This window comes from Sciurus carolinensis, chromosome 12 (assembly GCF_902686445.1).
Source record: "Sciurus carolinensis chromosome 12, mSciCar1.2, whole genome shotgun sequence".
Taxonomy (NCBI): domain Eukaryota; kingdom Metazoa; phylum Chordata; class Mammalia; order Rodentia; family Sciuridae; genus Sciurus; species Sciurus carolinensis.
In genome coordinates, this window is record NC_062224.1 from 1,461,001 (window position 1) to 1,484,612 (window position 23,612).

At 59.7% G+C, this 23,612-nt stretch overlaps 1 protein-coding gene across 6 annotated transcripts in view; it reads left to right on the forward strand.

The window, feature by feature from the left end:
• The window catches only part of Disc1 (DISC1 scaffold protein), a 227,927-nt gene that overhangs the window by 123,186 nt on the left and 81,129 nt on the right, over window positions 1-23,612 (forward strand). For 4 of the 6 annotated variants that reach the window (XR_007104297.1, XM_047520403.1, XM_047520405.1 and 1 more), the window contains one exon: window positions 22,587-22,647. Coding sequence is in view for 4 of the 6 variants with exons in the window: in XM_047520403.1 (XP_047376359.1) it covers window positions 22,587-22,647 (61 nt within the window). In the remaining 2 variants the exon portion in view is untranslated. Of the gene's footprint in view, window positions 1-22,586; window positions 22,648-23,033; window positions 23,136-23,612 lie in introns of all 6 variants that reach the window. The other 2 variants (XR_007104298.1, XM_047520407.1) reach the window with 1 other exon arrangement.

Below are 23,612 nucleotides of genomic sequence, written 5' to 3' on the forward strand. Positions count from 1 at the left end.
CCTGCCCTCGGGTGCTGACGCACAGTGCTCCACCGTCACCAGGGTTCTTCCGAGACCTCCTGTGTGAGGGGACCATTTTAAAGAGACTTTGGTAAGAAGAATCCAGCATCTCCTACGGAGGCACAAGATCCAGGAGTCCTTTCCCATCCACAGCCCCTGGGACAGGTGGAGGACGCTGGGACGTCATTGCTGATTCGAAGCCAGAGAGGCCGGCGATTCAGAGCAGGGTTGCTGAGCGAGGCAGAGCGGACCTAGCCCGGCGGTCATCGGAGGACTGTGTTTCAGTACTTCCTGTCACGTCCGTCCCTGGTGCCCTGCATCCCTCAGCACCCTCCAGCGGGTCCTAAGCAGGGACTGAGTGAGCAGAGTGCTGGCGGGACTCAGGGCAGCACTCAAGGGTGGAGCTGGACGGGGCGGGTCTGAGTGGTAAGGGCAGCTCCCCCGGGAGGAGGGAAGACCCTGAGAAAGCGCAGAGGCCAGCCTCCAGCCTTGGGGCCGGCAGGCTCACCCTGGGCACAGGCTCTCAGGCTGGTTCTGCAAGGAATATTAGCCGAAATCCGCCCGCCACTGCACGGGTGCGTCTTAGGCCGTGTGGACGGCGGTGCTCGGGCCGGCTGAGTGACTCCTGGTGGTTTTCTCTCTCCTATTCAAAGACATTTTTTTTTCCTTAGAGTTTTCTGATTGAAAGAAAAAAAAAAAAAAAAGACGATTCATCCCTGTGTTCGCCACGTTACTTACCGAGGGTATCGTGGTTTTAAATGGGACACTAGGGAGGCACTCAAGCGGTTTCCTCAAGAGTGCAGATGTCACAGTCCTTGGGTCCGCACAGCACACCCCCAGGTGAGCCGCGGCACGCTAGCTCTCCAGCCTCTGCGGGCCAGGGCTTGCCTGCACGGGCCTGGGGTGGATAGGACGCCGTCCCCTCCCCACGTCGCCTTGGTCTTCCTTCCGCATGTGCCCGTCTCTGGGTCCGAGTTCCCCTTTTCATAAGAAGACTGTCATTGGATCAAGGTCCACTCAGTGACCTCAACTGAACTCCGATCACCTCAGCAGATGGCTGGCGCTGGCCCCGTTCCTTTTCTGTTGTGGATGTGGGTCCTGGAGCTGTGTCCCCGCACCCCCAGAACGCTGCTCCTGACCTGGTGCGGGTCACGCTGGTGAGTCCCCAGGGGCCCGCAACTCCAGTTTGCTCAAGGAGAGGCACCAGGAAGGCTCCTGGGCAGCCACTGCCGCATGAGCAGGCGGGGGACGCCATGGAGCCGAGAAGGGCCTGCGTGTGCAGGAAGGAGCGGGGAAGCCTGGGGCCTGAGAGGCGCCGCTGCCCACGCACCCCGTGTCTTCCCGCTGGGCCCTTCCCATGCCGGCCCTGGGAGCCCTGTGGCCGGAAGCGCGTCGGCTGACTGCTCCTGCCGCAGTCCTGCAGACTCGCCCGTCTCTCAGTGTGAGAGGGGCCTCCGCCCTGGCTCTCAGCGTCGGGGGCCATTTCCTGCTGTCTGCATGCTCTCTCGTGGAGCTGGGCGCTCCCATGTGGCACATTCTGTGCACTCGGTCAGTGGAGGGCTCCGGGCTGCAGCCAGGAAGCACAGGGTCCTGGCTCTGCCCCTCAGCGGGCCCTTACCTCTTACAGCCTCAGCCTGTGCCAGGACAATAACACGGCACCCCCCGCACCCCAATGAGCCACCCATGTCTGGAATGTGAGCCACGTGGCACTAGGACAGAGACTGAAGCTTGGGCAGGACTGAGCATGTGAGTGCAGGACAGGCCAGGCTGCTGGGGACAGTGAGGTGGAGGCCCGAAGCCAGGATGGAGGCCGGGGCTGGGGCCAGGATGGAGGCCGGGGCTGGGGCCGGGATGGAGGCTGGGGTGTTTGCAGGAGGAGCACTCCTTGAGGTGGGAGCACACCACAACTCCCAGCAGGCCAGGAATGACGGCAGGCCGTGCGTTTGGTGGCTGAATCCTGAGTGTTCCTGTTAGAAACAGGAGTTCCGCTCTGGAACCTCCTGCTTTGCAGTCGGGACACGGGAGTCTCCCAGAGCAATGGGGCTGTGCCTGGGAGGAGTCGGGGATCCACAGCCCCCGCCTGCCAGAGGCTTCCCTTGGAGGGTCCCTCTGCCCCGCTCCTGGTCTCCCTGGCTGAGGCGGGTGGGCTGTGGTTGGAGACGTCCAGCCGTCCAGCCACTGGTGAGGGCCCACTGGCGAGGAGTGAGCTTCTGAGCAGAGCAGTGCTGCTTGGTGTGCGTCCTCCGCAAGCCCAGCTCCAGGGCGGCGCCAGCGGTCAGTGCTCAGGGCTGTGGTTCGTCCCGGCTCCTGGTTCTGGTTCCTCCTGGGCCTTGGAATTGCTGCTCTGAGATCTCATTTCTCCTGGGCCCCAAACTTTGCCGCAGGCCTGTTTTCCCCTTTGATCTGCTGACGTCCGTGTCTTCTTCCGCGGGTTTTCTCAGGCGTGCCTGAGTCCGGCCGTCCCACATGGCTCCCATGTGATCGCGGCTCTGCTCGTGAGCCGACGGTCTCGCTCGCGCTGACCTTGGGGAAGCAAGAAGCGGAGCGACTGCTGAAAGGCAGGGACGGGGGCTTCTTTTTCAGTAGAGACCCTGTGAAATCACGCTGAGCAAACACCACGCGCAGAAGTCCACCTCGACGAAGCAGAAGCAGAGTCGAAGGGCAGTGCCTCAGAGCTGATGTCCCTTATGTCACCGAGGTGGAATCCCTGTAGGCGACCTCGTATGGGTCCCACCCACGCGAGCCCCTGGATGGTGCGGGGGCTTCCAGGGCCAGGAGGGGAGGGGAGCTGTGTTGGGGTCCCGTGTGTCAGTCTGGGAGGCAGAGCAGCTGCTGCGGGGTGGCGGGCTGGCTCCCTGGAGCGGACTCGGGAGCGTGCGCGTGGTGGGCTTCAGGCGTGTCACCTCGAGGGTCCGGGCTGCAGCACGCCTGTTTGCTGCCGACCTGCCCAGGGCTGTTTTCTCTGCCGAGTGGGCCTCCCCGCTCTTCTCCTCTGGGTCTGTGCTCTGCAGCTTGTCTCTTGGTCATTTAGGCTGTGTCCACACTTCCTCACGACCAGGAGGGGGATGGCGTGCCACCTTGGCCTGTCGCTGTCTGCCCAGCAGCTCTGGTGAAGCCACAGGAAGCCCAGAGGCCAGGGCCACCCCGGGGAGAGGGGCCTGCTTCCCACCCCTTAACGTCCACGTGTCTGTCCAGCACCGGGAAGCGTGCCACCACTGGGGTCACCGCCATGGAGAGACGGCCTGTCACCAACAGTGCCCGCGGGGCCCGCACCCTCCAGGAGAAGGCTGGGCTTTCTCGTTCTGTCTGGGCCTCACCTTGCTGCGCGGGGCCTGTGCGTCCTGCTCAGGGCGCTGACTCGCCTCCCTTGGCCTCAGGCCTCTTCACACAGGTCCGGGCTGGGGACGCGGTAGTGCACCGCTGTCCGGCGTGGCTGTTCCGGACAGAGCCCAGCAGGAGCTGAGGCTGCGGTGCTGCACCTGGTGTTCCCGGGGGTTGAGGTGGTTGGAGCCGCGCCCGGGGTCCCCGTTCCGTTCTGGTGACTTCCTGGTGCTGGAGGCACAGGCGGGGGACCGTGGCACTCTCCTGTGTCGCGTGGCTCTGCTTCTGTGGAGCAGCTGCCTGGACGGCCCTCAGCCGCCTGCCCACGTGGCCAGTGCGCCCTACCCGCCCAGCTTGCCCATCACCATGCCCCACCCTGGGTAAGAGCTGGGCCGCGGGCTGCGTAAACACCTGGGGCACAGGGTGGTGACCAGTGGGTAGGACTCGCAGGTGAGTCAGGCACGTAGAGAAGCGAGGCGGACACCCGCTGGACTCTCTGGGCTGCCTTCCCCAGCTCCTCGCCCTCCAGCCCTGTCAGAGAGCAGGGCTCACATCTTGTCCCTGGGGGGGGGGCTCCTGGAGGCGGGGCTGTGGCTTCCCAGGCGCCAGGGCTGTTTCTGCACAAGCTCCCTCCGCCCTGCGCGACCCGAGCGTCCCTGCCCTCCATGGCCTGCCCTCGGGAGCAGCTCTGCTCTGGTCCCCCTTCCTCTCCGGCTCGCCTCCCCGTCTCTTGACAGAGTATGGAGATCCTGTCCCCAGAGTCTCCCCAGAGTCACAGGTCGCCATCACAGCCAGAAGAAAGCGTTTCCACCCCAGGAGCTCACAAGTGGCCTCCTCCCCGGCCGGCCGCTGCCCAGCAGACCTCCCTGCGGTGGCTGCTTCCAGGGTCAGCAGGACTGGGCTGCACCCTGGCCCACCTGGCCCAGCCAAGGTGCCCTGGTGTGCACGCGCCAGCCTTTGCTGGGAAGCGCCCAGGGTAGCAGCGGCTGCTTGCTGCCCGGGTGGGGACACCGGCCCCTCCTCTGGGCGGGAGCGACAACCCGGCGGCCCTGGCTTTCTCAAGTCTGGCAAGAAGGCGGTGTTTTAAACAGGGCCCTCCACCGCCATTTTCTCCTTGGCAGGCTTGTAGTCGAGCGGCCTCTGGAGAGGAGGCTGCTGGCCCCGGCTGCTGACCGGCCAGAGCCCAGTGGCAGCGGGGCTTGTGGGCGGTGCTTGCTCTGGAAGTGCAGCCCAGGGTGTGGGCTGCCTGGGAGCCTCGGGGCCCCGAGCGGGTTGGGAACAGCCATCCCCAGACTCTCACTGGACAAGAAAAACCGTTTGAAAAGGCTTTAAGAAACAGCACCACTGGCCGTTCCTGTTATTTTTCTTTGGCGTTTGACCAGAAAGGACCTTTGTGATGGTGTAATTTGGCCCCTTAGCTGTACAGATAAGAGAAGTAAGGTCAGAAGACCTAAATGGCGGCCCAGGGGCCACCCAGAGCTCCCGGGAGCCTGCAGCAGGTGGGCCCTGGCGTCTGCTGCAGACTTTCTCCACCCGCCTTCCCTGGTTGGTGTGTCCTCCGCGTGCATGGCGGGTATTCTCCTGTGTAATATTCCTGTAAGGGTGCGAGGTTGCTGCTGTCTTTCTGATCCACCCTGGGGACAGTGACCGTGGCACAGCGAGGTCAAGTCTGAGATCAAGTCTGAGGTGCAGAAACCCACACCAGGGAGTGACGCTCAGGTCTCAAGTTCTGGAACAGTCCTCCTGCCGCCCACGCAGCCGGGAGCCCCCAGGTGGGGTTAGGTGGCTGCTCTGCAGCCTTAACCACCATCCAGAACGGGTCTCCCTGGGGCAGTGAGTGTGCCCAGGTGCTCAACTCAGGTGCTGGTGCTTGTTGCAGGAATGTGTCATGTCACCCTTGAGAGGCCCAGAAACCAGGTGACCACTCAGGATGCCCTTGGCTCCCAGGAACCACCGGCATAGCCACCACCACCCTCCCGCACCTTGGCTGATGACCACGAGGTCAGCAGGCCATTTCTCTGGTCGTGCTGCCCTTGGTCCATTTATGAATATTTGTCACTGAGCTGGGTCACACCCTTGGAAACCCTCTTTAGCTGAGTCCTGAGAGTCTTCTCAGGAGGCCAAGGTGGTTCTCATGGACCAGACTGAACTGAACTGCCTGTGCATTAAGGCTGTGCTGACTTCCTGGCAGTCCCTGACACAAAAGAAGCCCACTCTGGCTGGACTCCTCGGGGTCAGTGCTGCTCAGAGTCCTTGCCTGCACCTGCCAAGGCTGGCAAGTACTGTCCTGGTCCCGGGTGGGGTGAGTCTGCTCAGGTGCTTTCTGTCTGATGTGCTCGTGTCACCATGAGCATCCACTGTAAGGTGCCCAGGGACTTACTCATGACACAGGACCTAGAGAGGGTGCCATTGCAAAACTTGACTCACTGGTTCCTGGCAGGAATAAGTATTGACTGACTCAGTGACCAAGAGAACGAATGAACCAAAATCCAATAGGCTGTTTCCAGAGCACAGAACATGTGTGCTGTTCTGATACACTGTGACCCCACTACCCACCGAGGACCCACTGTGTGGTTTGACACTGACCTGTGACTTTCCCTGTGTATCTATTGCTCTTGACTGTGGAGAGCTCAGCACTGACATCTGGTGGCAGAGGTTGAAATTGCAAGCACAGTGCCTAGCATCTATTCATTGAGGGCAGGGAAGTCCCTGAGTAGAGCCCCTGAAGCTATGCAGAGCAGAAGCCTCAGGGGGAAGATGTAAACTTCAAGGTAACCTACAAGGTGGCAATGAGTCCCTCATCTTCTCAGGGCTGCACAGTCAGCACTGCCTTATTAAGTAGCGAGAGGAAGGGTGTTGGTGGGGAATGCTGTTACGTAGAAATACTGAGGACTACTGATGGAGCACAGCCAAGGCGTGTCTTGAATTTGTATCAGAGGTAACAGAACGGCAGGGGTAACAGCTCTGGCAATCCAACAAGCTATTCATGGAACACCTGCGAAGTACATTGGGAGATCCTGCTAGGAAGTGGATCTGAGGCTCAGCAGCGTGCCTGAGTGAGTGCATGACGGGGCTGTGTTGGACTCTCGACTTTTCTGATTCCCCAAACCCTGCCCTTCACTGTGCCTCAGTGGTACCACGTGCCTCCAGGACACCATTCTCGTCGTAGTTGGTGTGTACACACTTCCATGGTTATGCCACACATACCTGCCCCTGTCCTTCCATGCCCAATGCCTCCCCAGGAGGTAGGCAGTAATGCTTGTTCTGTGTTCTAAGCCAACTGAGACTGCAAAACAGTCCTAAAATGCATAATAATTTCTCCTGTGTTGATGGAGGCATTAAATATTTATCTAGTGTTAGCATCCTAAAATTCAAAATTTCTGTTCTTATAGTGGTGAAAACATGTCATGCCTTTGATTCTCAATCCTGGAGAGGACTGATTAAGTTGTGAAGTTGGTTTAAAAATGAAGCTCAATTTATACTCCTGTCTTTACCATGGGGGACCCATGATCTCCTCCACCCCTGTAGCCACCCTAAGAGTTGAGTGACAGAGCCGTCCCAATCTTCAGATAAGGAATTGGGGTGCAGAGATTCCAAGGGCCTGTTCAGGCATGGTGGATGAGCTGGTAAGTTGCAGTGTTTACCCCGCCAGCTGGGTTCTTCGCCACTTCCACTCTGTTGTCATTTGGCTGTAAGAAGATGTGAATCAGCTTTGCATCGCTGTGACCAAATGCCTGAGGTAAATAACTTGAAAGAGTAAATATTTACATTGGCTCAGTGTTTCAGAGGTCTTGGCCCACGATGGCTCAGTCCGTGCTATGGGGAGGCAACATGGCGGGGAGCACAGGGTGGAGCAGAGCTGCACCCCTGGTGGAGGCCGGGAGGCAGAGAGGAGCTGACTTTCATAACAACGCCCTCCCCCAACTCACTTGAGTTATGAATCCACAAACATGTCAGTCCACTGACGAGTCAGAACCCTCCTGACCCAGTCAATTCCCGAAGGCCACACCTCTGTGTGCTGCTGCACGGGCCCCAGGGGACAGTCTAAATCCATGACGGCAGCTCTGGGTTCTTGCTTTGAAAGCAAAACCAGATAGATAGCAATAATCATAAGCCTTATGATATCTGGCACAAAATAAATAATCCGTTCGTTTATGCCCACCTTTAAAGCAACCTGCCATTCTGACTAGGTCACCTGCTGCCTCTCCTGAAGCACCCGTCCTCATCCCTGGCTTTGTGACATTTCACAGCACATCTGAGTGTTGTGAGGAGCTCCGTGAATTTCTAGAAAACAGTTTCCAAGTTTATTTTAACCCAGCATCTTTTAAAATCAGATGTATCTCTCCAAATATATTAGTGGGGAAGACTTGGTGCCCTAAATTAAGTCTGGCTGTAGTTACTACTAGATACATGGGGCAGAGGTGGGCAGTTCCCTCCTTGGCCAGAGTTCTGTCGTCGGCCTGGCCTCCTGGCCTCCAAGGCTAGGGGCCAAGGTGGGCACGGAGCACCTCCACTGGGGCCTGAGCCATCTGGGGAAAGCTGCTCTTTCCAGGAGCAGGCCCCTGGTCCTGGCTCCAGCATGGCTCTAAAGAGGAGGCTGAAGATGAGAAGCAAGGGTCAGCTGGCCTTTCCAACCTCCAGCCAGGCTGAGATTCGTCCTAAGACATTTCTGGAAAAAAGGCAGAAGGAGGAGACAAGGAAGAAAGTGAGGTGCGGAGAGAGAAGCCAGCAGGAAAAGAGAGCCTGCAGGAGGCAGTGGCCGTGAGGCCCGTGGCATCGACGTGCCCTTTGGCCTGTGGACACCGTCTCTCTGCAGCCCCCCTCTCCTGTTGACCCAGTGTCTGGGCCTCCTGCCGGGTTAGATTTTGAAATACGCTCCTTTAGATGTGGCCGGAGTCTCAGGCTCCACGTTAGAGGTGGAGGCAGATCCAGGGCCGCTGTGTGGGCCGCTCCGTGGAAGCGGGTTTGGAGTCTCCGAGGTGAGGGCAGGGACCTGGAGGTGTCTGCAAATTCCTGGATGCCATGGTGCACAGTGGGAGGAAGACGGAACGGTTTGGAAGCGGCCTCAGCCCCGTGGTGAGGTCCTTGCGTGCTTCCTCTTGAGCCACTGCCCTCGCCCGTGTGAGTGAGTGTTCTGCCTGCCTTCTCCCTGCCTTCTCCCTGCCTTCTCCCTGCCTGCCTGGAGGACCCGTCCTGCTTGTTGGTTCTGCGGTGGAATCGGTGGCCCCACACTTGGCAGTTGGGAGCTGCCTCGGTTCATAACCGAAGCCCGAGCTCCAGACAGGTGGTCTGCAGGGAGCTGGTGGTGATGGGGTGCCCAGCCGCCCTGATTGGAGGGGCTGAGCGTGCGCTGGGTTGTGTCTTCCACGGGAGTTGATTTAGAGAGGCTTGGGGAGCCCCAAGAAAGGAGCTGCTGCCTGCGTCTGAGCAGCCTGCAGGGATCGACTCCTGGAGTTGGAGCCAGAGAGGTCAGCGGGGCAGCCCTGGGTTCTCACGTGCTCTGTGTTCCTGCCAATGTGCCAAAGACATTTGGGGGCATCTTAACACCCAGGATGAGATGCCTGCTCCCTGGGTCTTCCGTGGTGCACTGAGCAAGCATCCGGGAACTGTGGCATGACCTGGTTGTTTAATATGCGTGTGGTCTCTAAGCAAGGAGCCACCCTCTTGGGAACATGTTGGTAACTCCTCTCATTTTTGTTATTTACACAGAGGAAATAAATCCACAAAGGGTCAGGGAGGGAAAAGCAAGACTTTTTAAAGAACTTCTCAAAATTCAGATCCAGAATTTTCCAAAGCAAGAATAACTGGGCTGAAGGTGGGGAAAGCCTCACAAATGCACACGCTGTCCTTCGCATGCAAGGACAGGTGCTGAAGAGGGTGTGGGAGTGAGCCACACTCGGCCACCCGCACCCTTGCTTCTGGTGTGGACTGGTGGCCTTGGCCAGCCATTTCAGCCAGCAGAGCCCTGTGACACACTAGGCTGCATTCTGAGGTGAAAGCCTGGTCAGGGGCGGGGCTCAGTGGTGTAGCATGTGTCTGGCACGCACCAGGCCAGCACTACACACACATGCACACACACGCACACATACGAACAAACACACATGCACAAATGCATACGTGTACACAGGTGTGCACACGCACACACTCGCACACATGTGCATACACGTGCACACACAAATTCACGGTGCACACACACATGCACCCATGTGCACACACATGCACGTACAAACGCACAGGCACACACAAATGCACATTCACATGCACATGCAAGTGCACATTCACACGTGCACACACGTGCACATGCACATACGCACACACACAAGTGTGTAGGGAGAAGTAAAGTAATTATGGCTAAAAGGCAAGAGTAATTAAGCACATTTAAGCTTGTCCTTAAGAATTCCTTAAACTAGGTGTGGTGTGGCACACACCTGTAATCCTAGCGGCTCTGGAGTTTGAGGCAGGTGGATGGTGAGGTCAAAGCCAGACTCAGCAATTTAGTAGGGCTGGAGTTGTGGCTCAGTGGTTAAGTGTCCCTGGGTTCAATCCCAGTCCAAAAAAAAAAAAAAAAAAAACATAGCAATACACAGCAATTAATAGAGTGCACAGGCCAGGTAGAACTTTCCAGAATGTTTGGCACGAGGCTCACACAGCTCACCTGGCTGAATGTTACTGGTGCACATGGCAGGCCGTGGGGTGGCTAGAACTGTCTACGACTGCCTCCTCTCCAGCATTGGAGGGACTGCCCTCAGTGTGGCCACACTGCCAGGGGGATGGGTGGCACTGGGCGCAGAGGGCTCCCCTTATGATGGTGGCTGCACCAGGGAGGGGCGACTTCAGGAAAGTCCGGGACGCCCTGTGCTGACTCCCAGCGCCCCTGGTGCTCTGTGCCTGAGCAGTAATGGCATCCCGGGTGCCCCGCCTTAGTGCTCAGCCCACCGTGCTCTGCGTCTCCCATACAGACCAGTGGTCCACCCAGCCTGCCCAGGGAGCTGAGCTCCCAGCTGGGCCAAGGCTGCGCAGGTGGGTACTTAGCAGTACTGCCACTGGCCAGCTGGGGTGGGCAGAGGAGGCAGGTGCCCCAGGGAGAGCGATGCGCAGGTCACTGCGAGGACACCCGGCCACGTGCAGCAGCCTCTGTCCCTCCAGGCCATGGGGGAGAGGGACAGGGCAGCAGTGCGTTCGTTCTTCACAGTAACAGAGTGTTACGTGATCTTATTGGTGGAAGGTAGTGTGGAAGGCGTTGTGTAATCAGTAGGCAGAGTGGAAAGCTGGCAGGGAGGTGCGGGCAGGGCTCTGTTTACGTAGAGGCCGGCAGACCTGCCCCGAGGGCTTGGGAACGGGTGTCCCACAGCGGCCGCTGTGAAGGTGCTGAGGCCGCTGCCCCATGTGCCTCTGAATCTCGACACTGGCTCTTCGGAACAAGCGCACAGGAATCGCATCCACAGGAATTTCCCAGTCCAAAACAGGATCATATTCCCACAGTCCCTTACGAGGAACCCTGACGGGATTCTCAGGTGATACACAGGGCCTTTCTGATGCTCTCTGTAGAACCAAAACTTGGGCTTGACTTCCTATTTCCCTTCTCTTTGGTCAAAGGTGCCAGGGTCCCGCCCCGTGTCTGTAGCGTGTCCATGATGAGCAGAAGCTGCACGCTGCTCTCTGGGCTCAGTGGCAGAATCAGGAAAGAGATGATTCCGCTCCTAGCACAGGCCGGACCAGGCAGAAGCTGCACTGGCTCGGCAGCCTGCCAGGCCCAGCCCTTCGGCAGACCCGATCCCCACTGGGTCACTCAGCTGAGCTGTTAGGTGCGGCTGACTGGAAACGTGCATCTGACGATCTTGTTAGAAGAAATGGTTTCACTGGGATCGTTTTAAGCCAATAATTTTATACCTCCCTCCTCCTAAATACCTAGGACATTAACTTATTAGCCACTCTGGTGTCGAGCCTAATGCGTTTTAAATGCTTAAAACAAATGCTGGGCCCCCGAGGGGCTGGGAATAGATTTTCTGCAGCGTTCAGTGCTTTCGGGTACCGGGGGATCGATGTCGGCAGATCGAGGGGCAGCGCTGGGTTCCGTGTGCAGGCGCTTCCCTTCCCTGCAGCAGGAGGACTGGCATGTGGAACCAAGGCCGGGCTGGCTCCCGTCCACCTCTCTGCCAGGCTGGTGAGGTCCTGCGTCCTGCTGGCCTGACGGCACTAGGACGTCATTCCCTCTGCCGGCCCTGCCAGCTGGTCTGTGAGGGGCAGGCGGCTGCCGCTGTGCAGGCTGTGGGTGGCAGGGCACTTGGGGCACCACTGAGGGTAGGGAAGGCTCTGGGCGGAAGGAGCCCAGCGTCAGCAGACTGGGGCGGCCGTGGGGCTGGGAGCTCAGCACCTGGTGGGAGTTTCTAGATGCATACGTGTGTGTGTGTGTGTGTGTGTGTGTGTGTGTGTGTGTGTGTGTGAAGGTCTTGTGGATCACCGATGTCTTTTTACTGCAAAGCCCAGGCAATCCTTCCCCAGCCCTGTGGGAGCAGCTGGTCCATGGCTGGCTTTGGGAGCACCCTGTTCTCCACTGGCAGCTGCACACTCCCGTCCTGGTCCTCTCCTGTGCCCACTCCTCCATCGTTGTCTTTGCTGGCTCCTCCTTCTACCCCATCTTTCAAAGCTTCCTTTTCTGTTAACTCTGACGTCCAAGGCCAGAGGCAGAATAACGGCTCCCCAAGGACGTCCTGACCCCCAGCACCTGTGAGGACTTTGCGCCCCAAGGCCACAGGATGGTGCAGACGAGGAAGCTTGTGGATCCTGATGGGAGACCATCCTGCATGGCCAGGTGGGCCTACTCTGGCCACCTGAGCCCTGGAAGTGGAGCACTTCCCCTGGTGGATGCAGGAGAGAAGAGGAGAAGAGCCAGCAGGACTGGAAGCCCCGGGAGATCTCAAGCCATTGCTGCCTTTGGATACAGAGGGAGGGGCCGTGAGCCGGGAGCTGCCGTGAAGCAAGCAGACAGGGACCTTGGCCCAGGGCACGGAACTGCATTTTGCTAATCCGCCAACATCCTGTGAGACTTGATTGCACCGAGTCTCCAGAAAGGAACCTTCGTTCAGCCTGGGAGGCCCAAGCAGGGAGCCAGCCAGCCTGTTGGGACCCTGATCACAGAAGGAGAGAAGCTCTTGGGCGTGGTTAAGCCGCCAAGCACGTGGCAGCCTGAGACGTCCCTCACCTTGAGTGGCCCGCTACCCTGTGGGCTGTGCGGACACCTGGGGAATCCCTGCTTGAGTCGTCCCTCACCTTGAGGGGCCCCGCTCCCCTCTGGGCTGTGTGGACACCTGGGGAATCCCTGCCTGAGATGTCCCTCACCTTGAGTGGCCCGCTACCCTCTGGGCTGTGCGGACACGTGAGGAATCCCTGCTCACCACCTCCCTGATTTTGGCCCCTCAGCCACCCTCTGCGGCACAGTTGTTCAGACGCACCAGCTCTAAACGTCAGAGAGTCCAAGCACGTCCCCTCGTTCCCATCCTCTCCAGCTCTTCTCTGGTGCTGTCCACCAGTTGGCCAACCTGAGGCCCGGTCAGGCTGGCGCCTCCCCCGCCACGTGCATGAACTCTCTCTCTGTTGTGTCTTGGTCAAAGCACCACCCTCTCGCCACCCTGTTCTGAAACGGCCCTTCCAGGGTGTGCCTGGCTGCCTGGTGCCCGAGACCAAAGAAAGCAGACAGGCCCAGGATTGCAGAGGACAGTTTGCTGGGGACTTAGTGACGGAAGGTGGCCCTAGGCTGCAGCTAGACCAGGGGGACCCTGAGATTTGATCAGAAAGAGGGGGTTACAGGAAGAAAGTGACTTAGAGGTGGACAGACCTGGTTTATCTCCAGCTATAGCAAGGGCACATTCCTGGCCCCAGCATCCAGCCTAAAGCTCCGCATACCACTCTGTTCAGGGTCCTGGGAGCCTGTGCAGGGAAAGCAACCAGGGTTACTCAGGGACAGCCGTGGCAGTTGTCCGTGACTCAAGATGGCCGAGGTCATGTCACGCAGTCCACACGGCACCCTGTCCATCCCACCAGCGCTGTCCGATTCCTGGCCTCCTGCGACATGGCAGCAATCAGCGGACCCTCGTAGGGCCGATCCCATTCCCTACATCCACTCTGAACTGCTGGACAGTGACTTGAATGGGCTAGGACCGGGGCCATGCCACCCGCCTCCGTGGGACACTGGGTTTGCAGGAGAATGTCTCCCTCACGGGAATGGTTTGCACGTCCTTCCTGACGCCCTCTGATCCGTGTCCACACCGGCTTTGGGCTGCTGCCGTCCCTGGCTTCAGTCTTCATCAGCCTGGGTGTTGCGCTGTCCGCCTCTTCCAGTCCTTGCCCGTGAGCTCCTGGCCACGCCGCCGCTGGCTCCTCCCTGTTCCGGCTCTCGGCAGGTTTCCACTGGGCTGGGCTCAGGGCACTGACTCCCCCACCTCCCTGGAGAAGGGCTTTCTTCAGCTGTGCTCTGCCGTCCTGCTGCCCCTCTGCCCTCCGTGTGGCACAGGCCGTGTTACCAGAGTGCCTCCCTCACCAGCTTACACAGGGCTCCAGGCTGTGAGCCCAGAGCGCATCCACTTGGGCATGGGGTGCACCAGCTGGCACCGGGCAGGGCTCAGCTCGAACCGCCGAGCCAGCGAACTGGCTTCCTGTGGCTTTGTGAGCCCGGGCCAGGCCCTTGCACGGGCCAGCCAGGCGCGGGTGCTGCCAGTATCGATTTGCAGGCGCAATTATATGTGCAAATGCGTTTTCACTCTTCTGCCTTAGGACCCGATTTTTGAAAATTAGATTTTAAATGTCGCATCCTCCTCGCTCACGCCTTATGCTTCTCGACATTCAGCGCATAATTTAAAATGAAAGGCATAGAAAATTGGGCTCATTTAGCTTACTCTACTTGAAATCCATGTTAGGCTATTTTTAAATTCTCGTGGACCTGGTGCTCTTGAGAGGCGGGGGCAGGAGGGAGGGAGGACACTGCCGTGAACGGTCAGAGAGGCTCGTGCCATGTCTGTGTCAGCGTGTCCAGATTTCACATTAGCATTGTCCCAAATATGATTTCCTGAGTCAGGCTGAAGACTCGCTCCTGCCTGGACGCTGGCTGCTCACCTCCCCGCTTGCGGGCGGCCGGGGCCAGCCAGCCTGTTATGGCTGACCTTCCTTCTGCTTCCCGGAGTCCCGGTCCTCTGGCTCTGCCACACCCGGGTGAGGGCAGAGTGAGATGTGCCAGCAGGGTGCAGGTGCCTGCCCCCCGTGCCTGTGGTCCCGCATCCCCGTTCCCAGGTGACCGTTCGGTTCAGCCACCGATGGGCCCGTAGTGTCCATGCGGCGGCTCTGCCTGTCTCGGTGATGGTTTCTGGGCTGAGTGCTGGTGCCACCAGGGCACTGGTGACCCCACACATGCCAGTGCGTGGCTGACCGTGGCCCTTGTGCTTCCCTGGGGATGACTCGAGCCCCACCTGCGCTCACCTCCAGGGTGTTTCCCCACACGCCATTCTCTGCTCCTGGAAAGGACAGTGGGATCCAGGAGTGTGGCCAGAATAGCAAGGTCAGGTGCTCTGCAGCAGAGTCCCTAAACCACCCCAGGAACGAGTCTCTGGTGGGGAGGAGCCACCTTGGGGGCGAGCCACCCTGCTGCTGATGTGCTGTCCCTGTGAGACCTGAATTCCAGTAGGAGAAAATCAGGGAAGTCACCGTTGTTAGAGGACTCGGAGTCCACTGTCAAGGGTCAGAAGAAAGTCACGAGGGCCAGATCTGCCAGTGACTTGAGGGAAGTGTCCACAGGGGAGGGGACCGTGAGCTGAGGCCGAAAAGAAGAGGAAAGCCCTGGCAGGGAGGGGCAGGAGGGGCTCGCGGGCAGAGGCTGGGATAGGGCTCTGCAGAGGTGAGGGGGCAGACCAGGGTGAGAGGGGACAGGGACCATGCGGGCAAGAGCTGTCAGGCAGCACCTGCAGGTCTTGCGGGGCGCTGGGCTTTTGTTCCAAGGCCCAGGGACTCCAGTGCAGGGGCTGCAGAGGTATGTGGGCTCCCTCTCCAGTGGGGAGAGCCGTGTTGGAAACCGTACCCCACCCCTCAGGGATGTGGCAGAGAGGCCTGGGGCAGGCAGCACCGTATTTCCTGTCCGAGCTCTGCGTCCAGCCTTCTCTGCCCGCCCCAGCTCTGCTGCATGCACATGGAGCATACAACAGGCAGACGTGCAATGCCCAGCATTGGGGCGCTGAGCCGGGACACTGAGAGGCGGATGGGGTGCTCCTGGCCCCACGCCCTGGTGCTGAGGGTGCTGCCTGCCTGGAGTGGTCCAGCGGGTGCTGTCGGTGAGACTCACTCCTGCACCCTGGTGGAGGCGAGGACGCGTTTCCTGTCACTACTTCCAGCTCCTTGCTCACGGCGCTCAGCCTGCTGAGGCTTGTTCTTCCCTTCTCCCTCGTCCATCAGTGAACTGCAGATGTGGGTAGAAGCAGGCTCCTTGCTAAGGCGGGGGCAAAGACGGCACTTGGCCCGTACGCCACACGCAGAGCCCTTGAGATGAGCGGACGGGCAAGGGGCCCCACAGATGTTGAAGTGCAGGCTCTGTCGCTATCCAGGTGTGGCAAGGCCCCATCTCAGGAGACCCTACCACCGGGAAGGGAGCTGGGTGCTCTCAGTTCCAGGAGTGGGGCCCTTGCGCTCTGCAGAGCCAGGCAGGAAAGATGGGTAGTCAGGAGGAGAGGGAGGGGAGGTGGGCAGAGCCTTCCCTGCCTTGCACGGGATGGAGGGGGCGAGGCAAGGCAGGCAGCCTAGGGTGGCCGGGGTGAGTGATTTCAGGGCTCTGGTGCGGGAACTCTCCCTGGTTGTCTGGCACCTGCCTCTGGGAGAGAGGGCAGGGGACAGGCGAGAGCCCAGCAGGGAGGTGGGTGGGCTGTGCTGCCTGGGTGGGAAGGCAGGGTCTCTGGGAGGGTCCACCCCTGTGGGGTCAGCAAGACCCCATCAGAACAGAAATGAAGGACACCATTGAGGCGCTTGGTGGGTGTGACTTCTTAACGGTAGGAGACCCTCATGACTTGGGAATCGTTGCATCCCTGGTTCTGGGCCAGAAGGTGGAGGTGTGGGGAGCTGGCTCGGTCCCCCGCCTACGTGTCACAGGACCCTCCTGCAGGGGACTCGCAGTCACGCCCGGGAGCCCCTACCCCAGGGCAAGTTCCTGCCTGTGAACTGAGAATTCCTCCAGCGAGGCCCAGGTGACTCCTGGCCCCTGGCCACGGGTGTGAGCTGGTCAAAGGCGTGGGCTTTGGCATCCAGCGAGCTGGACCTGTGGGCTTCGTTGACGCTGTGAGATGCTTCCCCTCGGCCTCGGCCTCGTCATCCTGGAAGGGGATTTAGAGAACCGTGGTGAGACTTGAATGAAGGAATGAGGCAGACGGAAGCGTGCTGCCGGCTGGGCTGTGAGGTGCTTTCTTTAGCCTGAGAAGAGCAGGCTGGATTTTTTTAACAGCAAATATTTCAAGAAGAGTTTTCCATTTTAAAACGCAAGGTTCAGGTTGCCTTCCTTTCTGTCAAAAAGAAGGAAGAGAATTCAATCTGTGCATGTGTGTGCTTGTGTGTGCAGGTGTGCACGAGTGTGCTCTGTGTGGACATGCATGTGTGTACATGTGTGCAGGTGTACATGTGTGCACGTGTGTGCTCCTTTGTAAGTTTGCAGATGCGCATGTGTGCGCACATGTGTATTCTCCTTTGTGTGCACATGTGTGCTCGTGTGTGGGTGTACATGCGTGCACATGTGTGCTTGTGTGTGCGACTGCATGGGTGTTATCCTTTGTGTGTGCATGTGTGCACATGTGTGCGGGTGTGCATGTGTGTACATGTGGGTACTCCTATGTGTGGGCATATATGTGTGCACACATGTGTGTGTACATGTGTGCTTGTGTGTGCAAGTGGGCACGTGTGTGCAGATGTGTGCTCGTGTGTGCGGGTGTGCAGGTGTGTTCTGTGCATGTAAGTGTGCATGCATGTGCTCCTGTGTGTGGGTGTTCATGTACACACGTTTGCTCATGTATGCATATGTGTACACATGTGTGTGCACATGTTTATGCTTGTGTGCATGTGTGTACATGTGTGCAGGTATGCAAGTCTGTGCACATATGTGTGCTTTGTGTGTGCAGGTGTGCATGTGTGAACGTGTGTGCCGGTATACATGTGTGTGCACATGTGTGTGCTTGTGTGTGTGCATGTGTGTGCATGTGTGTGGGGGTGTGCATGTGTGTACATGTGTGCTCCTGTGCATGGGTGGGTGTGTGCATGTGTGCTTGTCTGTATGTGTGTGTGCATGTGTGTGCTCCTGTGTGTGCACGTGAGCTGCGTACTCCTGGAGGCAAGGCAGTTGGCTTTAGTGTCCAGGCCCAGCTCCTTCAGTCGCATCCTGGAAAGCAGAGCGTGAGCCAGTGAGCCGTCAGTGTCAGCGGGCCTTCTTTCCACTGGCCGGGGAGGTGGCCAGGTGTGCGCAGGGCTGGAAGGGAGCTGCCAGGTGCTGACAGCCTTCTTGCTCCTGGCCGGCTTTCCTCCTGCCGGCATCGGTTTCCCCTCTGTCTCTGATGCCTGCTGGTTTACTAGGCCCAGGCTTCGAGGGTGTCGGGAGTCTGCCTGCGGGAGCAGGGCTTCCTGGGGTGTCAGGACGACTGTTCTGTGACGCCCGTTAGCTGGAGACGGGCCCCTCAGATGAACCGGGGCTTCCTGGCTGCAGCACGTGGTTGCTGGCCAGGCTGCAGAAGCGTCCTCCATGCAGAGCTTCCTGTCGGTCTCCTTCCCTCCTGGCTGCCGGCTCTCCATTTCTGCAGACCTGGGCAGAGGACTGCCTGTCCCTGAGGTGGGCTCTGGGCCCAGGGCTGCTGTGCAGAGCTCTCAGGGGTGGCGTCTTGCGGAAAAGCCTCACTTGCGCCTCCCACAGGGCAGTCAGCGGAGACGGAGGGGCACTGGCTTTGGTGGCTGGCTGGGCAGCTGGCCCTGTGCTGGAGCGCGGCCCTCCCCGTCTGAGCAGCAGCTGCTCTGCTCCATCGGTGCCTGCCCCAATCCCTGCCCTGGGAGGTCCTCCCAGGGCTCCAGCTCAGGCCTCCTCCGGGCCTCAGGAGGAACCTGGGCTGGGCTGCTGCTCTCAGTCCCTCACATCGGGGCTCTCGTGGCCCCAGGGGGTGTGCACAGGTGGGTGGGGCTGTCCTTGTCGCCAGACCCGTGGCTGTATGGCGTCCAGCTCTGCAACCTGATGCCAACGTGGAACCTGGCTCATGGGAGGATGTAAGAGGTGGTGGACAAGCCGTTGGTCCCTCCTGAGTTCCTCCTGGAACCCCTGCCCCTTTCTCGGTTGGTGCCGAGAGTTCACCTGTTCATTCCATGTCCCTTATGGAGCCCCTGCTGTGAATTTGCATTGGAGGCTTGTGTGATGTGCAGTGACCCTGTGCCCACCCCTCCCTGGCTGCCTGACCCCTGTGGAGTGGGGCACCGGTAGGCTGCTTTACAGGCAGCGTCCCTCAGCGTGTCGGCTCAACCTGCCCCCACAGGGCTCCAGGACGGGTGGGCTGAGCTGCCACGTCACCTGCCCTGCTGGGTCCCCAATGCCATGGTCCACGCTGGTTCAGCACCAGCAGCAAAACCAACTGGGCCTCAGGGCAGGGGTGGCGTTTCCATCCTGCCTTTGAGTCAAATGTCACCAAGCAGCACTGTTGGGGAGGGACTCTGCCGTCTTCCCAGGCCACCTGCCGGGGCAGTGCGGCTGCCTCCGCATTCCGAACAGCTGACCTCTGGGTGTCCCTGGCCCTGGGTCTCTGCCTCATCTTTGTGTGTGGTTTAATTACCCAACCGGACAAGGCCCTTCTGCTAACTCGAAGGGAGTCATATGTTGGAAATTTGAATAATTTTCTGGATTCTAGTTTCACCTTTGTCTTTCATGTCTTCCTCTGGACCATTTTACTAGATGGAAATCAATTTTGTCTCAATTGAGCCTTGAATATTGGCATTTGAAGTCTGGTGCCTGTTTCTGTGAAGCGAGGCTGGGCCTTACTCGGGGCTGCACTGTTGTCGAAGACTCAGGGAAACGGCCAGTGTTTGACAGCATGTGCGACTGACCCGCTATGAGAACCCTGGCTTCCGTTCACGTCTGGGGGGACGCCTTGGGGACCTGCCACCCTCCTGACTCACTGCAGTTCCCAGGAGCTGTGTGCCGTTCGACCTCACGCCGTTCTGCCCCAGGTTGCTCACTTCCTGCACCGTGTCCGTGACCAGCACTGCTGTCCTCTGCCACCAAATGCAGGGTGTCACCCACTGAGGCCCCTGGGCCCACTCCCGCTCTTCTCCCATCTCCGGCTTACCCTGAAGGGTACCGCAGGGCCATGGTTACTGTTTCCATCAGGCCCACGGGGACGTTTTCAGGTTTGGGTTCTGATGGAGACCGCGGATGAGGTTGCTGTGCCCTGTGGGGAGAGTGCGCGCCTGGCCCCGGCCATTGCTGCGTCCCTGGAGTCCGACTTGGGTAGGGCTGAGAACAGTGTCTGTGTGAAGAGGGCCCAGACTGGACCCCTGCACCGTGGACTGTGTTTGTGGCCTACACTCCGTAAGTGTTCTCACAGAGTCCCACATTCAAACGCCAGTCAGGGTTGTTTAGCTGGGTCCCTCCACCCAGTCACGTGCAGGCCACTCTGGTGGGGCTGGACCAGACACCGGAGCGCTGGGCGAGGGAGACGCAGGTGCTTCCTGCCTTTCTCAGGAGACCTGGCGTCCCCTCTTCTTTGTTCCATTAGCATTCCTGCAGCACGGGCATCTCCGCACCCGCTGTGCACCCAGCACCTCCCGTGGTACCCAGCTCCTGCTGTGGCACCAAGCACCTCCCATGGTACCCAGCACCCCCTGTGCACCCAGCACCTCCCATGGTACCCAGCACCTGCTGTGGCACCAAGCACCCCCTGTGGCACCCAGCACCTCCCGTGGCACCCAGCACCTCCTGTGGCACCCAGCACCCCCTGTGGTACCCAGAACCTCCCATGGTACCCAGCACCTCCCATGCACCTAGCACCCCCTATGGCACCCAGCACCCCCTGTGGCACCCAGCTCTTCCTGTGGTACCCAGCATCCCCTGTGGCATCCAGCACCTCCCGTGGTACCCAGCATCCCCGTGGCACACAGCACCTCCCGTGGTACCCAGCATCCCCTGTGGCACCCAGCATCTCCTGTGGTACCCAGCATCCCCGTGGCACCCAGCACCTCCCGTGGTACCCAGCACCCCCTGTGGTACCCAGCACCTCCCGTGGCACCCAGCACCTCCTGTGGCACCCAGCACCTCCTGTGGCACCCAGCACCTCCCGTGGTACCCAGCACCTCCCGTGGCACCCAGCACCCCCCGTGGTACCCAGCACCTCCCGTGGCACCCAGCACCTCCCGTGGCACCCAGCACCTCCCGTGGTACCCAGCACCCCCTGTGGTACCCAGCACCTCCCGTGGTACCCAGCACCCCCTGTGGTACCCAGCACCTCCTGTGGTACCCAGCACCCCCTGTGCACCTAGCACTTTCCATGGTACCCAGCACCTCCCATGACACTCAATACTGCCCATGGCACACAGTACCTCCCATGGTACCCAACATCTCCCTTGGTACCCAGCACTTCCCATGGGTACCCAGCACCTCCTGTGCACCTAGCACTTCCTATGGTACCCAGCACTTCCGTGGCCCTCAGCACCTCCTGTGGCACCCAGCAGTTCCCATGGTACCCAGCACCTCCCGTGGCACCCAGCACTTCTCGTGGCCCTCAGCACCTCCTGTGGCACTTAGTACTGCCCGTGGCACACAGTACCTCCCATGGTAGCCAGCATCTCCTGTGCACCTAGCACTTCCCATGGTACCCAGCACTTCCCATGACACTCAATACTGCCCATGGCACACAGTACCTCCCATGGTACCCAACATCTCCCTTGGTACCCAGCACTTCCCATGGGTACCCAGCACCTCCCGTGGTACCCAGCACCCCCTGTGGTACCCAGCACCTCCCGTGGCACCCAGCACTTCCTGTGGCACCTAGCACCCCCTGTGGCACCCAGCACCCCCTGTGGTACCCAGCACCTCCTGTGGCACCCAGCCTTTTCTGTGGCCCCTTGCTGGTTCATGGGATCACCATCTCATGGAAGCCTGCTCTGTTGAACCTGGGATGGAAAGGAAAGGAAGGAAGAGGGGAAAAGGAGTGAGAAGAAAGACGTGCTCTGGTCTCCATCAGTGTGAGACCCTCCTGTGGCCATGTCCTGCCTGTTCCCGGAGGCCAAGAGGGGTCTGCATGGCAGACCACTGGGTGGCGCCCCTCCCGCGCTCTGCCTTTCCACACCTGTCCGCTCTTCATCGACTGCGCACAGCAGTCCGTGGTATTCCCTGGGTCCTTGGCCCATGTGACTTAGAACTGGCCAAGTGAACCCTTATGCCCTCCTCTTGTTACGTGGTCTTTGAGACAGGGAATTGGCCGTGGCCCCTTGATGTGAGGGACAAGGACCCCTTTTCCTCCCCTTCGGCCCGTGGCCTTCCCCTGGACGAACATGGACCTCCCAGCGCCTTTCTGCTCCCCGTCCTCTGTGAGCCTGCAGCCTAGTGGCCATGGGCCTGTCCAGCTCATGCTGCAGCATCTCCCGTTTTGTCCAGGACTCGCAGCACTTTCTGGTTCCTGCAGCCACGTAGCTTGGTGTCGCCAAATGTGGTGACTTAAAGCCACTCCCAACTGTGTCCCTGAGTTCTGAGGGTCTGGAAGTTGGACAGGTGCCGTGGGCTGTCACGTCTGTCCCATGACGTCTGGGTCCCTCGGGTGCAAAGGCACAGTGTCCGATGGCCTGTCAGGTGCATCTGGGGCTGATCCTTCTCCCTGGAGGGTCGTGCTGGTGAATGGGTCTGGGGTTCTCTGCCACGCTGGTGAGGCCCCTGGATCTCTGTAGTGGGGGTTCTTCCACTCTCTGCTCTCTTCCCTGTGCCCCATGACCAAGCTGCCTGCAGGTGGGGAGGTGCGTGGAGCCATAGCAGGTGGCCTGGAAGGAACAAGCAGGGCGGCACGGTGAGGGTGCCCCCATCTCTGCCTCCCCCAGATACCGCAGCCTCAGCCTCCTTCCAGCGCAGGAGGCCAGGCTGTGCTGCGACGGGCCTCGTGATTTCCTGACACAGGAGGCTGCTGTTACCAGAGGCTCGTCCAACATCCCATGGCCTTGGCCTTCAGGTCTGCGTGGTTCTGGCTTCTATTTCCCCACAGGGGCATTCACGCTGGACTTGTGTTTTGCAGAAGCAAGTGTGAAGGAGAAGGCCGTGAAGTACGTGGAGGTGCTTGAGGAGAACCTGCGCAGGTGAGGAGTGGACTCGGGAGCTTCCTCGTGAGCCCGTGGGGGTGCCCACCAGGGCTCGCCAAGTTCTGCAGTAAGGTACCAAAGAAAACCTCAAAAGTCCTTGGGTCCCCAGGGGCGGGGGAACAGGTGCCATACAGTTATCTCCACCCAGGTTTTGTCCTGTACAAAGCAAGTGGCGCAGGAGGCTTGCTGTGTCCTCGGGGGCACACAGGAGCCTCCGTTCCGTGTCCCTTAGTGAGGAGAAGAATGGGCTTCAGCACTTGTGCTTGGTCTGCTCCCCGCTGGCCACATCTGAAGGGGTCCTGCAAACTGTGAATCTGTTTATACAAGGCTTGAAAAATGTAGAAGCCCATCTGAGGTTCTGTTTTGAATCCTGAATCAACCAGCGTGAACATTCCTGGTTGCCTTTTTTTAACCCGGCTGGGAATTCAGACGCGGGGACCGTCGGGGCCGCGGTGGCTTGTGGAGATGTTGCTGGCTTTCCTCGGGTGAGTGTCTGAGAGGGGAGCCAGCGCAGGCTCTGCTCCTGATTAAGGAACCATGTGTGGGAATGTGGAATGCGCTCTCCTCCCTGCCAGGCGTTTGGTTTTAGGGGGGTGTTTAGCTACTATTTTGGAAGCGGTTAGCTCTTCAGATAGGCCGTGCTGGGACCTTTCCTGGGACAGTGCCCCGGGCCGACAGGTCTCCCTGGGAGGCGGTGGAAGGCTTGCTCGGGGAAGCCGGGTGCTTGCTCAGGGGAAGCCGGGTGCTTGCTCGGGGAAGCCGGGTGCTTGCTCCGGGAAGCCGGGTGCTTGCTCAGGGGAAGCCGGGTGCTTGCTCGGGGAAGCCGGGTGCTTGCTCAGGGGAAGCCGGGTGCTTGCTCGGGGAAGCCGGGTGCTTGCTCAGGGGAAGCCGGGTGCTTGCTCGGGGAAGCCGGGTGCTTGCTCAGGGGAAGCCGGGTGCTTGCTCGGGGAAGCCGGGTGCTT